The sequence below is a fragment of the Andrena cerasifolii genome, chromosome 8 (genome assembly GCF_050908995.1).
Source record: "Andrena cerasifolii isolate SP2316 chromosome 8, iyAndCera1_principal, whole genome shotgun sequence".
Taxonomy (NCBI): Eukaryota; Metazoa; Arthropoda; class Insecta; order Hymenoptera; family Andrenidae; genus Andrena; species Andrena cerasifolii.
Genome location: NC_135125.1, coordinates 1,123,757 through 1,140,730, shown reverse-complemented (window position 1 = coordinate 1,140,730; position 16,974 = coordinate 1,123,757). Strand labels below are relative to the sequence as shown.

The window sequence follows — 16,974 nt, the reverse complement described above, 5'->3', positions numbered from 1 at the left end:
ACGCGTGCACGGTGTTTTACCGCCTGGCGGCTATGGCTCGCCCGCCGCGACTCGTCAGGACTGTAGCGACGCGCAATCGACGCGGTGCCCAGTACGGTGGTCCTCAGCTATAGAAATCAAATATTTTTTTAGTTTTTTTTTGGTCTTCGGCTACTTTCGAAGTATCAGTGAATATTTTTTAATAAAACTATAAATTCTTACATTTATAATAGTTATAATTCTGTATTACTTCCAGCAATAAATTCAAAATCTTTGAATTAAGCTTAGCATATAAAGCAGCGTCTGAGTCACAGCAGTACGTAAGCCAGCTATCTGAGGTACAAAATCCAGTCATCCATTTAGTGACCCTCACTGGTCTTTCCCTGCGAAGGACCTTTTATTGCATTGTAGCGGCTTCGTCGCTAGCTCGCCTTCGCGAGTAAGGGATAATTGTACCGTTTGGCGTAGGTAGGTAGGGGAGAGTTGTCAATATCGTACTGGTCACCTCAAACGTACCTCATCAATTTCTCAGTAATTAATGATTATAAACAACATTTGATGATAAGAATATCAAGTAAATGCAAAATAAGGAATAGAAACAAAACCTTTTAAGCTTACACCTTATTTTGTGCGTGCTATAAACATTTTAAAAAATCTGGTATAATTGATGTAACTTTTTACCAGTTTATTTCAGCTGACAACAACCAAACAATGCAATTTTGTAATGTATTTTTGTGTTTTCCCCAAAGCAGGTTTAATGTAGAATATTTGACACACATTTTAAGTATGTATTACATTCAATATAAAGCAAATCGTACCAGTATATGACAAAAAGATTAATAACAAATTAATTTGTTCTGAACAAAAGGTTAAGCATATAATAAGTAGGTGCCTAAAAGATCAAGCTAAAATATCCAATAGTCATTTGCATTGAAAGTAGTACCAAATATAAAATGTAACGTAAAATGTCTTAAGTGGTACGATATAGGCAACCTTCCCCTACCTACTCTCCGGTTTTACGTCATGGGCCGGAGTGAGTCAGGCTATCGCCGCGTTACAGTATTGTCTCGTTAGCGACTCGCTGGTCGGGACCGGCGTTGAGTCGGTATCGTGAACAGAACCCTAATTCCGAGTGTTCGTTTCTCGCTTCTTTCTGACCGGAGGGGGGAGCGAGATGGAACACTGCGTGCGCGGCGAGCGTGCGCGATGGTCGCAAGCGCAAAGGACAGATGTCAGGCGTCCGAAAGACGGAGCGAGACAAAACATCAACGCGTCATCGGTCTCGTACCGTCCTCGCTCGCTTTCAGTGCCTCTCGCTCGCTCTCGTTCCATCTCGCTCCAGCTTTCGCCGGGCAAGAGTGAGACAAAAGTGGTGGGGATAGCGAAGAGTCGGTATCGTGTACACAAAATCGAGTCGCTAACGAGGAAATACTGTACCTGTCCGACAGCCAGACCCACCCAGGTAGGTATTTTTCAGCTGGCGGAAGTAGATACCTTCCGCTGCTCATGCATTTTCGCGCCAATTTTCCCCGCGCGTTTCCGGCATCGCTTGAGGGACGCGTACCTGTACGAGGGCTGCGCCAGCGGCAGTGGCCGCAATGGAAACACCGGTTCTCGTTCGATCACCGAAGTTAAGCATCGTGGGGCGCGTATCGGGGAAAGATGGGTGACCGCTTTTCTCCTGGTGCGTTGCTTGCTGCTGGCAACCTTACGGGTAGGTTTCCCCGGTTGCGAACGTTTATAATTCGTGACCGGTATGGCCTAGCCAATAGCAAAATTCCTTACGGTGATCCCATCGAGTCAAGACGTGGTCTTTCGGAACCCACTATGCTTTCCGCCCATCCTGTGGCCTGCACGGTGGTTTCCTAGGGAGGAATGATGCTCACTCCATCTTGCCTAGTTTATATGCTGCTATAGAGGAGACTCTGAGGCGCGGCGCGTCAGTTGGACCTTTCTAAAACCGACACTCTCTGTACGAGGGCTGCATAAATAGCCCTCCAAAGGTTGCGCGAACTCTTAGTCTTGTACTAGCCCTCTCAGGTACCGTGTCGAGTTCTTTAGTATTTACAGGTATAATATTTGGTTCTTGGACTTTATTGAAACAGCGCGCATCGCCAGTTCGCGTTAATATAACGGAGTGTGAAACAGAAAGTGAATTTAGAAAAATGGAAATGAGAAATTCTGATTCAATATATTTGCTGGGGCATGACGAAAATCAAATTATTAGTTCAAAACTTCCGAATAACTGACAAGTATTACGTGTATTGTTTTACAATTTGCGGAAAGTAAAATTGGAAATTCGACTAAGTGCCGCGATGGTTATAAAAAAAGCGGAAGTGTTTTGGGAGAAATCACGTATCCCCGTAAGACAATCATACAATAGTATTACGAAACTAATAGCGTTGTATGAAAGTTTTCGATTATTGCAACGGTCTCGACAACGCAAAGCTGAGCTACAACAAAACAGAGAAAAGAAATTTCTTGACTCACTAGACGATCTTTTTGATATTGCTCATAGTGATGCATTAACTATGATGAATATTGAAAATGATAGACTGTTTCTATTAAGTCAAAGACAAAAGGGGAGACCTGGATCAATGATTGGAGTATATAGAAATTTAACAGAAAGGGAACAGCGGAAAACAATTCGACAAGAAAAAGCTGAGATACGGAGACAACGATTTGATGCAATGGCGGAAGTAGAAGGTATATATATATCTCTCTAAATTTGATATACACATATGTATTTCTAATACTTAATTTGTTTTAACGTATTTCTAGATTTGAGGTAACTTTTTTTCTTGCCTTACAGAATTAGCATAACTTGAATCAACTTCATCTAGTGATGAACCAGAATATTCTACATTCAAAGGTCCTAGTATTACAGAGGAGCCTGATCTTCTTAATGAACCAGGTCCAAGTAACCCAAAGAAGCCAAGGGGGAAACAGGACGTTATCAACATGAAGCTCGTTGCATCATTGGACAACTGCAAAGTGAGTGATCGCAATGCAGTTTGCATCATTATTGCTGCTGCCGAATCTTTAGGACACAACTTAAACGATTTGATAATCATTCGCTCTTCAATTCGGCGTATGCGTCATCGTCTTCGCGCAGAACGCACCTCGAATTTGCGGGAAATATTTCAGAAAAATCTGCCGAAAATTATAACAGTCCATTGGGGTGGTAAAATGTTAGTCGATTAGTCGATTTAGTTGCGACCTCTATGGGGGGGGAGCATGCGGCACGTGCCGGGATCCCGGGCGTCACTCGGGCTATGCGGCCAGTGAGTGTACAAACAATCGGAGACCGGGAGTTCCCCCAGGGCTGACCGCGCCGCCCGGTGTGACCGCATCTTTTTCCCTCACGCTGCCGCGGGGTCCAAGAGCCTCCCTTCAACGGCCGGGGCCGAGCAGGGAGGGACGACTTGCCACTTGGTCCGGAGGACCACACCATCTACCTTGCACGGCCCAGGAAGACGGGCACCTCCTCTCAAAGGAGGAGGGAATGGCTTTAGATGGCCGGCTCCTCATGGTACGCAATGGAAAAATGCTAGGTACCATGCTTATCTGGCAAAGGACGGGTAGAGAGATTGCCTGTAATTATTACATATCAACAAAAAGGAAAACTCCTGGGATTTTCTACGATAGTAGAATCTACTGGTAAAGAACAAGCGTTAGCAATATTCGAAATGTTAGAAGATTTGCAACTAACAGATACGGTACAAGCGATTTGCTGCGATACAACTTCTACAAATATGGGACGATTGAAAGGTGCTTGTGTTATTTTAGAGCAAATGGTCGGGCGGGACTTACTGTACTTTCCGTGTCGTCACCATATTTACGAATTAGTTCTAAGAAGTGTATTCGAAGTAAAAATATCAAAATCTTCAGCTCCTGAAATACCGTTATTCAAAAAGTTTCAAAAAGCTTGGCCGAAAATTAAACAATCAAATTTTCGGTTAGGTGTAGAAGATGATTATGTCAATGGAAAGCTCCAGGACATAGAATTAAAATTGAACTTCTGCTTCAATACAATACAGCAGAAGCAACCACGAGGTGATTATGTGGAATTCCTCGAATTGATGATTATTTTTCTTGGTGGAACTTGTCCGAAAGGAAATCGTTTTCATGTTCCTGGAGCTTTCCACCATGCCAGATGGATGGCTAAAGCCATATATATATTAAAAATATATTTATTCCGCGAAGAATTTTCATTAAGTCCCGAAGAGATGGTAGGAATTAAGGATATATGTATATTTATAAGTAGTTTATACATTGAAGTGTGGTTTAATGTTCCAGTACCTGAAAAAGCTCCGCATCAGGATTTAAGATTTGTGCAACAACTTTATGCATATCAAGCAGTGGACAAAAGTATAAGCCAAATAGGATTACACAAATTTAGTGGCCATTTATGGTATTTAACGCCAAAATGTGCAGCTCTATCCTTTTTTGATGCAGATTTATCTTTCGATGTAAAAAGGCGTATGGTTACAAAACTAGATGAAACCGATACGAAAATTCCTTTAAAAAAAATTGTTATAAAAAATGTTTACATGAAAAATTATGTTAATGCCAGCGTTGACAAATTTATTTCAGGAGAAAGCAAAAATTTTGTTAACAGATTCAATATATCGACAACTTTTTTACAAATAGTTCCGGCGATCTGTGAAAACGACGAAGAATATAAAGCAGATTTAGAAATAGTCCAGAATTTGAAAATTGTGAACGACACTGCGGAGCGAGGCGTAAAATTGGTGTCAGACTACAATGAAATTTTAACTACAAATGAAGACAGCAAACAATACATATTACAAATTTTAGAAGAGTATCGACAATTTTATCCCGATGTAAATAAATGTAGCTTGATAAGAGATAAATATTAACACATATGTAATATTTTAATTTTATTTATACCCCTAAGTTAAATTGTACGAATATTTTGGTGTATATAAATACTTACATAATTATTAGGAATCAGCGAATAATACAATTTTAGTAATTAAACAATATTTTAGACTGTGACATCTGCATTCCGCACCTACGTAAAGTAACTTACACGCTGGATTATATTCTATAATTGTAACAGATAAAAATTAAAGGTTTTGTCTATATTTTGGAAGTAATGTACAAATGTTACTATTATACATGTAAGAAATTGTACTTTTATTAAAAAATATTCACTGATATTTCGAAAGTAGCCGAAGACCAAAAAAAAAAACCAAAAATGTTTGACTCCTATAGCTAAGGACCACTCTACGGGGGACCGTGTCGATTGCGCGTAGCCACGGCCCTGACGAGTCACGTCAGGCGAGCAATGGCCGCCATTTCCGCCAAGCGGCAAAACACCGTGCACGCGTTTCCGCTAGATATTTTCTCAAATAGTTCGACGAGTTAAAAACCGTTCCGACATTTTTCGTGGATGGTTTCTTCTTCAGAAATGTCTACAGAATCCGATACTGTGCAGCGAATTCATGCTAGAGAAATAACTTTTCATAAAAATGCAAAAGTATTGCCTAGAAATCATCTACATCGGCACTTTTTTAAACTTTGACGGCCGTTTACAACCATATAAAACCATCAAATTTAATAACTGTATATACCGATATATTCGGGAAACTCTCCTCTATCTTTTGAGACTAAATTGAACTTTCTAGCATTCTTGGTTTTCACGTAATACCTCATTCTTGCCCAAAATCTTGCGCTTTTTACAAAAACTCGTATGTTTAAACAACGGAGGGTGATAGAGCAATTCTGTTTACGGATTCGTGTTTGGGACGAAAAACTGAATTAGGATCTCGGAGTGCATATTGCAGATCGAATTACTTGTTGGATAATGTAGTTAAGACCCCCGATTGCCTATTCTAGCTTATGCGCTGCGTTGTATGCTAATTTTAAAACATAAAATTCAAAGATTTCGTCAATATTTTTTTAAGTTATACATACATATTATTATTATACATCTAATAAACTGTACTTTTCTTAAAAAATATTCACTGATACTTTCAAAATAGCCGAACACAGTTATGTCTGAAATTCACGAGAAATCACTATTATTTCAAAACTTCAATTCAATTGTGTCACGGGTTCCCTTTGTCCAATCACTTTGAAACTTTATACATATCATTTTCTCACCAAACTTCATATTTTAGGATGGTAGGACCAAAAAAAAAAACGGAAGTTGCCAAATAAGGACCACCTTAGTCCACACTAGCATATGCGTTCACGCTCACCCTTTCTGACGTAAAAGCATGCGACCCTGGCTACCGTTTCACCCGTCCACATCAGAATATTCGTGCACGTTCAGCCTTGCTCAACGTATACTCATTCAAGTCTGGATCCGGCTTTAGGCGTCTAAGCAAATATAATGCGTAAGGAACTATCGGGAGCGTCTAGGACAAGGTCAGCTTCTTCATTGTGTGAATGCCATTGGTCCGAGGGAATCAAATGCAGTTTGTGTACAAGATTTTTTCATGAAGCTGAGTCAGGAAGACTAGTTACCACCTAATAACTACACACCTTGTCTGGATCCTCGCTTCAACCATCCGACAAGGAGTGTGAATAAGACCAATCAAGAATGAGGGAATTAGCAGGCATCAGTAGGAGACGCTCAATCAACGGCGAGGCACCCAAAATCGTTAAGACATACGTGTGACAATAAATTTTCATATTTCTCATTACCCCGTGACGCGTGGGGAAAATAGCAATTTAGACTACTTTTGAGACCGACACAGCGCACGTAGAGTGAAGAAATGAGTTAGTCGTTGCGTTCGCGTAAGCAACCAATGTAAACATTCAGAGATAATTATTCGGGATAGAGTTCCGAGTATTTTCATGATCGAGAACAGGGCGACGTCTCAAGCATCCATCTCTAGGGGCTGTAAGTCTAGCGTCGTGGGAGCGTGTGAGAGAGAAAAGAAATCGTACATAGACCCGCGGCCATTTGGTTTACAGTAGACCAGTGTCAGGACTCCCCATATTGCCTATCCAGAAACACTATTCACTAAGACCATGCCTCTGAGACTTAATATATGGATATGTATGAAAGGATACTATAAATGATGCGTTACAGGTATTGATGTGAAAGTCATTTATTTATTATTAAAACATATGTGTACATATTACAGTGGCGTGTGGTTTCCATCACGCAGCATGAATTGTAATCCTAACGCTAACAATTCACAATCAATCAAAGAATGTTACTCGAAGTGTTCGCTTTCTGAAATTAATTTCACATAATTCGTTGGTGCAGTAGCTGTGCACAGAATGTCTACGAAGGTTGCATATTTACTGCTTACAGAGTACATATTTTCAGTTAGCCATGTGAACATATGTTCAATGCAATGTTTGTACGCGAATAGTTTACGCATCGTGGCTTCAGTCATATATATGACAACGCGATTCTCAGTGATTTTAATAAGTTGATCGTCATGCATACGTGTGAATTCTAGTCGTAAATGGTCAATTACGATGGGTGTTTGAGATCGTGTTGCGTTGCTGCGTAATCGTTAGAGTATTTCCGCCTCGTTTTGTAGCAGGAGCTTCCACCTAGATATTGAAAAGCTCAACTCGTTGCATTTATTATCGACTATCCATGCTAATGCATATTCCAATAGTTAGACGTTTATAAACTGTTGCGGTCAACGGGTAATCACGCCCCAGGATCCGTACGATTGACGATTTTGGTATTTTCGATGTTTTCGGCGTTGCGGCTCCAGAACTGTAAGACACATGTCCACAGAATTAATGCTTCATTCCTTTTGCGTTTACAGTAAAAGAAGTAAGTGAAAAGTGTATAGTAACGCGCACGTACCTCATATTGAGCTGTTATTGAAAATGTTGTTGTTGACGTTTATTGGAAAATCCACCATCGTTGTCGGATGCACAGAATGAATTGTTTAAGCTGCGTTTGTTCATTTTGATATGCATTATGTGCGATTGTATCGCTCGATTGCTCGGAGGAGAAATTGACGCAAACGATACTTGTTTGTACTCGAGCATACGTGGTGTAATGATGTCCACAATACTGACCCACGTCACTTTATACTGATTCACGCACACGTACACGTCAATATGTGAAAGTATATCGCATCGGTGATGGTCAATGTGTGTATGTATACCACACAAGGGTTAGAGAGTACGCGGGAAACTTAAATAACATGCACGATGAATTCAAGGAGCGTTGTGACGTAGCGTCCCAAGGCAAGAAATCGAGCGCGCAGCGGTGCGACCGGGAGTGAGCGAGAGGCCGAGAGCGCGCGGGCGACCGCGACTGAAACGTACCGAACCGAGCCGAAGCCCGCCGGTCTCGCGACGCGTCAAGCGATGACGCTCACTCCCCACTGCGCCGCTAGATCGCGTCGTTTTCTCGCTGCTAAGAATTTCCGAGAATCGGGACATAAGCCCCGGCGTCACGAAGCCGAAGGAGTTCCAGTGGGGATACGGATCCACCACCACCAGACCTGCCTGGATGCTGCCCGGTGCGAGTCGTGATAAACCCTCCAAAAAACCAGCCGATCACACGATCGCTCGCCTTCTCTTTTCCTCTAACGAGTCCGACAAGAGACGCCTGGAGGTTGCCCGGTCTCTTTCCTACTACCGATCCCGACAAGAGACGCCTGGAAGTTGCCCGGTCTCTTTCCCTGCCGTTCCGCTAAAGAGACGCCTGAACGTTGCCCGGTCTCTTCCCCGACCGTTTCGATAAAGAGACGCCCGGCCGTTGTCTGGTCTCTAGCCCGTTCCGATAGCGAGACGCGCAGCGTACCGCCCAACTGAAACCAACGGCACGAGAACGCGTCGAGAAGCGGTTAAAGCAAGCGTGTAAATAGTGTACATAATAACTGTAGGACAGGTCAATAAACGCAGTTTCATCAATGTATAAGGATCTCGTCAAACCTTGGCGTACTGACTGAGTCTACCACCATAACTCCTTATCCCCGGAGGAACGACCGTCACAGCGTGCATACCACGAAAGACTCAGAGATGATTCGCGGTGGGAACCATTAAAGTATTCAATTGGACGGTATTCTAACAAAGTTATACGTTTCTTTCAGTGTGAGCTCGATAATCCTGCATAGGCATGGCGCGTGGAGCGGCGGTAGGCAATTAGATATCTCATAAGTGATGTTTCATGGAAATTATCTTGGTACGCGTACACCATTTAATAGTGTTTTAATCAATTCGTGTGTTTGTTACAGTGTGAACGTGAAAACGAAATGCCTTGCTGGAGCGATGAATATCTTGCGATGGTCGGGCGCCTCATAAGTGATGTTTCGTTAAAATTATACTTTTGCGTGTATATCAATCGATGATGTTTTAATCGAGTCACGCGTTTGTTTCAGCGCCGGGATGACATCGAGGCTCATGCGTGCGATGGTGATCTCGATGCGATCATCCAGCAGCTGGTAGGGGAGACCGGGTATGGTTGGCACACGGGTAGGTTGTCACAATCGCTATAACAAAGAAACTATAAACAATAGGAATGTACTAATGGCGATGCGTATTCATATCGGCGCCTCCCCCCCCCCCTGCCCCATCACACAAGTTGTTGTGGAGTCGTGTGGCGACACAATCTATCATTGATAGTTTTCGTGTGCTCGAAGTAAATTATGCCGTTTTTTCTATCAAGTAAGTATACAGGGTGTCCCACCTAAGACTGGACAGCGCGATATCTCCTAAAGTATTAGAGATAAAAAATTTAAAAAAACATATAATTGAATGGTTCGAGAGGACCAATTTATTAGCTGAGATGATTTTTTTTTATTATTATTTTAAAAGATAGGATGGTCTAGTTCGGTTTTTCAAATGGAAAATTTTTTTTTGAACACCTGAGTTGGTAGTGTGTTCCAAGACAAATTGAATAAGCTTTAATGTATACACTTTATTTCCACTGGTTTTTAAGATATTGCGCTTGCAAAATTACTGATTTTCACTGGAAGAAAACCCTCTGGAATAGCAAGCACCGGGGTTGGTCTTACTGGCGCCGCGTGTGGCATTGCCTGTTGAAACTGATACCTACCTGCCAAAGGTCTACGACAGGGATCGCAGGCCCAAAAACTGGACAATTCTTTTCCGTCAGAAATGCTACTTAGGTAGGTACATCTGGCGGTATCGAGAAGCGCGCCGTTACTTTTATTTCGCACTTGCTTCTACGCTCGGATGGCCGGTTCTTTTGGGAGGGATGTAAGGTGGATTGGTTAGGTTAGGAGGAGTGAAAGTTGCTAGACTAAATTTCAACCATAGGGAGCAGATTGTGTCAAAAGAAAAGAATTGTCCAGCCTTTGGGCCTGCCATTTCTGGCGTAGACCTTTGGCAGGTAAGTATCCATTTCAACAGGCAGTGCCACCCGTGGTGCCAGTAAGACCGCCCCCGGTTTTTGCCATTCCAGAGGGGTTTCTTGCAGTGAAAATCAGTAAATTTGCAAGCGCAATATCTTAAAAACCAGTGGAAATAAAGTGTATACATTAAAGCTTATTGAATTTGTCTTGGAACGCACTATCAACTCAGGTCTTCAAAAAAAATAGTTCCATTTGAAAAACCGAACTTGACCATCGTATCTTTTAAAATAATAATCGAAAACAAAATTCGTTCGCGCTAATAAATGGGCCCCCTCGAACCATGCAATTCCCTATTTTTTCTATATTTTTATCGACAATACTTTAAGAGATATCGCGCTGTCCACTCCTTAGTGGGACACCCTGTATATGTACAATACAACGAGGTTCTCGAGGGACTGGTCGGGCTCAAGCTGGAGGAGCTCATGGGTCTGGAGCTCGGGGATTCGATAATACCGCCACGGAAGTGTGTTGACCCGATCGGCTAAACCTGGGTCCAGACCTAAATGCGTATACGCTAAGCAGACTGAGCGCGCACGAATGACGCATGCGGAGGGGCCGAAAGTGCTATTGTGTCTTTCTTCGCCAACTTCTGTGATTAGCTTAGCCCACTCCGCAGTCGTAAAGATTGTGTGATTAGCTAAATAAACATACAGCTCAACCCTCCGAGTCATCCTGTTTACCAATACAGTGTGATTCTCCAGCGACGCCTGTCAAAGAGGTGCCGCCTGGTAGCTCGTGGCGAGGACAAGCCCCCGCAGTGCCTCGCCGAAATTTATGGATTTCGACCCTCGAAACGGTTGGAATACCATTAAAAAGTCAGAAATGTCCAAGAGGTCCGCATTTCTCATCAGATCTTTGCGAAAACAACGTCAATTGATTCCTTATGTTTCGCCGCGGAAACTAACACCAAGAACGACGTAATTCGGACCATAATGAAGGAAATTTCGTGAAAAATTGATTTATATAATTTCAAGCTGAATTCGTTAAGAATAGTTTCGTGTGATTTTTTAACACAACAGCGAGTCGTTCGAGCTGTAGGAATTAAGAACAATGGCAGGGTATAGTGAAGAAAAGGAACACAAATTATTCAGTAAAATAGAGCTTTATAGTCTATCATATGGTAATTGCATTATATTGTTGAAAATGTAATTTTTAGATTTTTGATTAACTGTTTATGGCAATATTATTAGCAATGGATTAAATTCATTCACATAGATCCATCCTTCATGATTTAAAAAAAAAGAAGACGCCAGTCCGTACCTTCAATAATTTAGGTCATTAAAATTAATATCTGTTGGCGGGTTTCGAAAAAATCACCAAAAGCAGGTAACTTTGAAGATTTGTATTTTTTAAACAATTTCGAATCTGCAAAAATGAGGACATAACCCTCCCGAATTTCATATTGACTACCATATATTTCAATATTATGAAAATCCGAGACATCGAGGATTTTAGGAAAATATCACATCTGCTTCTATCGTCCCTCTGATCGTTTATCGCAAGCCGAGATTCTTGAGTCATCATCGCACTATGTTTACGTTAGTTGCGGTTCTAACGTATCTTCAAATACTTTTCACCCTTACACGGTCGCTGTACTACTCCCACGATTCAAATATAAACACACGGCATCGCGTGGTGCAAAGCCGTGTTTACTCCATGGGCTACCGCGACGATTGACTTACAGCCTCCTCGATAAGGACGCTCGCCCTGTTCTCGATCATCAAAATACTCGGAACTGTACCTCGAATAATTATCGCTCTATGTTTACGATGGTTGCTTACACGAATGTAACGTCGAATAATTATTGTTCTATGTTTTGGTATGTGTGGACATGGAACAGTCACGTTGAAATTAGTACTCACATGCTACTGCATCAGTCAGGTCATACGTTACTACAGGAAACACTATCTCGAAGACTGTTGCATCAGAGTGTTGTGTCGTGTTCATGTGTATTCTGAGTTGTTGTTGTAAACGAGAACGCTTTGAAGGATATCGCACGCCCTTCAACGCACACGAAATACATCGATTAATACCGTAAGTTTCCATTGCAATATTTTTAAAATATTGTTGAGCTGGTTAGCACTTTTGAGAGTTATAAGGAAAAATCGGTTTCAGATTATGTTGGCTGCGATCCCCAGTCACGTATCCCACCCTAAAGTATATGTGACGTGTCTGGATGTTGCTGTTCAATGCGAAGGAATTCGTGATGATGAATGTCATGAGGCACAGGTTCTTTATGATGACGATGTTTATTTGAAGGTGTTTTATAATGGCATTTGCGAAAACGACTACCTACCGTCTGGTCAATACTGAAACCCATATTATTGGGTAGGTATACAAGCGCGACTCATTCGCGCGCGATTCATTCCTCATAGGTGATGATAACGATGAGGATGATATGGCTGCGTCGAGCTGGGAGAGGGCCCCGTACATTGTTGTATGGCGGAAATGCACTAATGACGAGCCGCTCGACTGTATCGCAGTTAATAAGAATGCGATTTCGGGGATTGACGTTCGTGATAGTGCAGTCCAGGATGGCGAGTCTGATTTTAATACGACTGCGGAAGTTGATGATTCATTATTGTTGAAATATATTGTATTATATTCCTTCGGTAGTATATAGTCCGTGTTGTGCAAATTAATGTTTTTGTTTGTTTGGTATTTTGAATGTCCCGCGTGTGTACGAGGAGCTTGTGTGTTCTAGTTAGTACTATTGCTAAGCACTTTGTATGGTGGCGCTGGTGTCTAACGTGTATGTGTCTCTCGGCTTCCGGGACACTCGATCAGTTGCTTGGCTGCGGTGCTGACGTGTCTGAACGTAAACGGTTATTTTTTATTTTAGCTTTCTCACCACGTGTTAACAGTTTTTCTCTCATTTCTTTTTATGGTGATTGTATGTACATGCAGTATTTTGTCTTCTAACAAAGCTTTGGCTAATCGTGAAATATATTAAACATTTTTTGTCTCAAACAAGGCCAGTGGTGCGTTTATTTAGTAACCCAATAGGTTATGGACCCAGCACGCTTCCACTGCGCCACAAAGTTTGTTTGAGTACAGTGCGTGTTTCGTTTTTTTTCTTCCTGTTTTCTCTCGTGTAAGTTTGTCGGTAGTATTGTGTCGACGAGGCGTTACTGGTTTTTCCTGTGCACAAGATGGAGGATAAGGAAGTGTTTAACCTCACAAAGCTTGACGGGAAGAATTTTGCGCTGTGGAAGTATGGCGTATCGTTCTTGTTGGATGCGCAGGATTTAATGGGGTGCATCGATGAGACGGATATAGAGCCCGATAAAACTGCGAGAGCAAAGGAATAGCTGGAATGGAAACGGCGAAAGTCAAAGGCCGCCGTGATCTTGTTGACCTCGGTGGATAAGTCGCTGCACGTGAATATAATCAATTGTACAACGCCGGAGAAGATTTGGAGGAAGGTGCACGTATTGTATGGAGATGCAACCGAGGACGCGAAGCAACGGTGCTGGCAGGATTTTTACGATTTTCGGGTAAAAGATGGAGAGCCAGTCGCCACCCAGATAGAAAAATTCGAGACTATCTGTAAGAAATTATTCGATGTGGAAGAAAAGGTTTCTGACGTCGCAATAATGTCAAAACTGCTGAGCAGTTTACCACCAAGATTTTCCACGTTTACAATGGCGTGGGATTGCACCGCAAAAGAAGAGCGGAAGAAAGAAATTTTAATCGCGAAAATTATCCGAAAGGATAAACGGTTAACAGCCGCCGAAGAAGAAGTATCGTCCCTTGCTCTGCAGGTGAAGGCTATGCAGGTGAAATCCAAAAATAAATCGAGAGCAGAATTTAACGCCCAACAGGTGAAGAAAAAGAAGCCGAATACCAAGAAGCTTGAAGAAAGGAAGAAGAATAGTTCATGTAACTATTGTCGTGAAATTGGCCATTGGTACAAGGAGTGCAAGAAGCGGCTCGCTGATGTGAAGAACACCGAAAAGGGGCCGAGTGACGCGTCCGTGACGGCGTACTTGTGCGACATCTCAGCATTCGTTTCGGAAACTACGGACACAGAAGATTCAGTCTGGTTGGCAGACTCGGGTGCAAGTATGCACATGACGTGTCGACGTGATTTTTTCCGGGAACTTGGACCAGTAAAAACGGTGAAATTCGTAAAAGTAGCCGGGGATAGGGTGCTTCCTGTTGCCGGTGTAGGTACGATAGACATTGTGGCATGTGTAAAAAACAAAATGTTTGATCGACAGTTAAGAGAAGTGCTCTTAGTTCCGGATTTAAAGAGGAATCTTTTCTCTGTTGGAGCAATATCGGATAGAGGGTTCTCATTTCACACATATAAAGATCGCTGTGAAGTTCGAGAAAATGGTGGTATTTTATCAGCAGAAGGAATACGATGCGGGCATCTGTTTCGCATGTGTTTCGACGTAAAGAAGGAAATTGAGTGTAACTTGGCGGTTGAGAACCAGCTTAAACTGTGGCATGAAAGGTTGGGTCACATTAACACTAGAGCCATCAAAGAAACTGTGGAAACGGGTGTAGTGGATGGTTTAAAGATTAACTGCAAAGAAGACAACTTTTTCTGTGAAGCGTGTGTTTTGGGCAAGCAAAGTAGGAAACCACATTTTTCTAGTACGCGGGAGAGACACAGGATGCCTGGCGAAATGATTCATTCCGATTTATGCGGTCCCATGAGTGTGGAGTCTCCACGGGGATCAAGATATTTTCTCGTATTCAAAGATGACGTCACTGGTTTTCGAACGGTATATATGTTACGTAACAAGTCGGAAGTGTTTGGAAAGTTTAAAGAGTATGAGATCCTGTTGTCTAAGCAAACGGGAAATAGAATGAAGATTCTACGTACGGATAACGGGACTGACTATTTATCAAAGGATTTCTGTTAATGCCTAAAGGAGAAGAGGATCGTCCACGAGACATCGGCACCGTATGTTCCGCAGCAAAATGGGCGGACGGAACGTGAAATGCGTACACTCGTTGAAAGTGCTAGATCAATGCTGATAGCAAAGAATGTTCCAAAGATGCTGTGGGCCGAAGCAGTTAAGACGGCTGCGTATGTGTTAAACAGGACATTATCGAAACAGGTGGATGGTATTACAGCATATGAAAAATGGTTCGGCAGAAAACCAAAAATGGATCATATGCGGATTTTTGGATGTGATGCCTACAAGCAGGTGCCGGAAGGTAGTAGGAAGAAATTTGATCCGAAAGGTGAAAGAATGATTTTCGTGGGGTACGAAGGTGAATCTGCAAACTATCGACTGTGGGACGCCGTGAGGCATAAAATACACGTCAGTTGTGATGTTGTTTTTAATGAGTCATCTGAAAGATCGGAGGAAACTTCTGAGGGATCCAAAAGGGATGCTGAAGGACGTTTGGAGTTCGGAAACTACAACTTTCTGGAGGAAGAAGAGGAAACAGAACCATCACAACAAGCCGATAACGATCAATTCCAGGATCAACTTGAAGATCAACCTGAAGAGGTAGATGAGCAGAGAACGAACCATGCATCTGAAGGAAGATTATTGCGTGGCAGAAGAAATTTGCGAAGTCCGGATCGTTATAGTGAGGCCGGTTATGCGTTTGTCGTGGATTCGTTACCTTTGACGTACGAAGATGCAGTAGCTGGTGCCGAAGCTAAGAAGTGGCAACAAGCTATGCGTGAGGAGATGAATGCTTTAAACAAGAATAAAACATGGATTCTGGAAAAGCCTCCTGATAAACAAAAAATAATTGGTTGCAAGTGGGTATACAGTAAAAAGTCGGGTACCAACTCGAATATAGAACGTTTTAAAGCAAGACTTGTGGCTAAGGGTTTTGCGCAGCGAGAGGGAATAGATTATTCGGAAACGTTCGCACCGGTAGTGAGTTATGAGTCCATACGAATGTTATTGGCGATCGCGGCAGTGTGGGTTTTAGAAATCGCGCAATTTGACGTGAAGACAGCGTTTCTGTACGGCGAGTTAGAGGAGGTTATTTATATGAAGCAACCACAAGGTTTTGAGGACTCATTAAAATCTGATGCGGTTTGTAGACTTCGTAAAAGTTTATGCGGTTTGAAACAATCCCCTCGGTGTTGGAATGCGAAGTTCGTGAAATTCTTAACCAAGTTAAATTTCCGTCAAAATAAGGCTGATCGTTGCGTATTCTCGGGGAACATGTATGAGGCAAACGTGTTTTTGGTTCTTTATGTGGATGATGGACTGCTGATGTCAACCTCAAAGAGTGTTATTACTGAGGTACTGAGGAAGCTTGAACAAGAGTTTGAAATCACCACAGGAGATACTAAATGTTTTATTGGCATGGAAATTGAACGAGATCGCCAGAAACGTATCATTAAAATTGGACAGAGTAAATATATTAAAAGGATGATTGAAAAATTTATAATGGACGATGCGACTCCAGTGGTAGTTCCGGCTCAACCTGGGCTGCACCTGACTCAACTGAGACGGTCTGAAACGGAGGATGAAAAACAATGGATGAAGACAGTTCCATATCGCGAAGCAATTGGGTCTCTACTGTTTGCCGCACGGGATAGCCGACCGGACATAGACTATGCGGTTAATCAGGCTAGTCAATTTCAAATAAATTATGGGCCAGGACACTGGCAAGCGGTGAAACGAATTTTTCGATATTTGAAAGGAACAGTTAATGTCGGGATTTTTTATGG

At 42.3% G+C, this 16,974-nt stretch overlaps 2 protein-coding genes across 7 annotated transcripts in view; one reads left to right on the top strand and one right to left on the bottom strand.

Moving 5' to 3' along the window:
• LOC143372209 (uncharacterized) overlaps positions 1 to 16,974 on the bottom strand; it is a 568,382-nt gene that overhangs the window by 266,357 nt on the left and 285,051 nt on the right. The window lies entirely within an intron of this gene.
• Positions 2,670 to 5,178, top strand: LOC143372399 (uncharacterized). Its single transcript, XM_076818548.1, has 4 exons — positions 2,670 to 2,685; positions 2,761 to 2,767; positions 2,823 to 2,973; positions 3,534 to 5,178. The coding sequence occupies exons 1-4, from the start codon at positions 2,670 to 2,672 to the stop codon at positions 4,860 to 4,862; spliced, it is 1,503 nt and encodes a 500-aa protein (XP_076674663.1). The 3' UTR covers positions 4,863 to 5,178.

Bases quoted from the DNA above. Each gene is read 5' to 3' on its own strand.
- LOC143372399 (XM_076818548.1), top strand. The intron at 2,974-3,533 runs GTGAGTGATCGC...GAAAAATGCTAG, and splicing joins CATCATTGGACAACTGCAAA to GTACCATGCTTATCTGGCAA.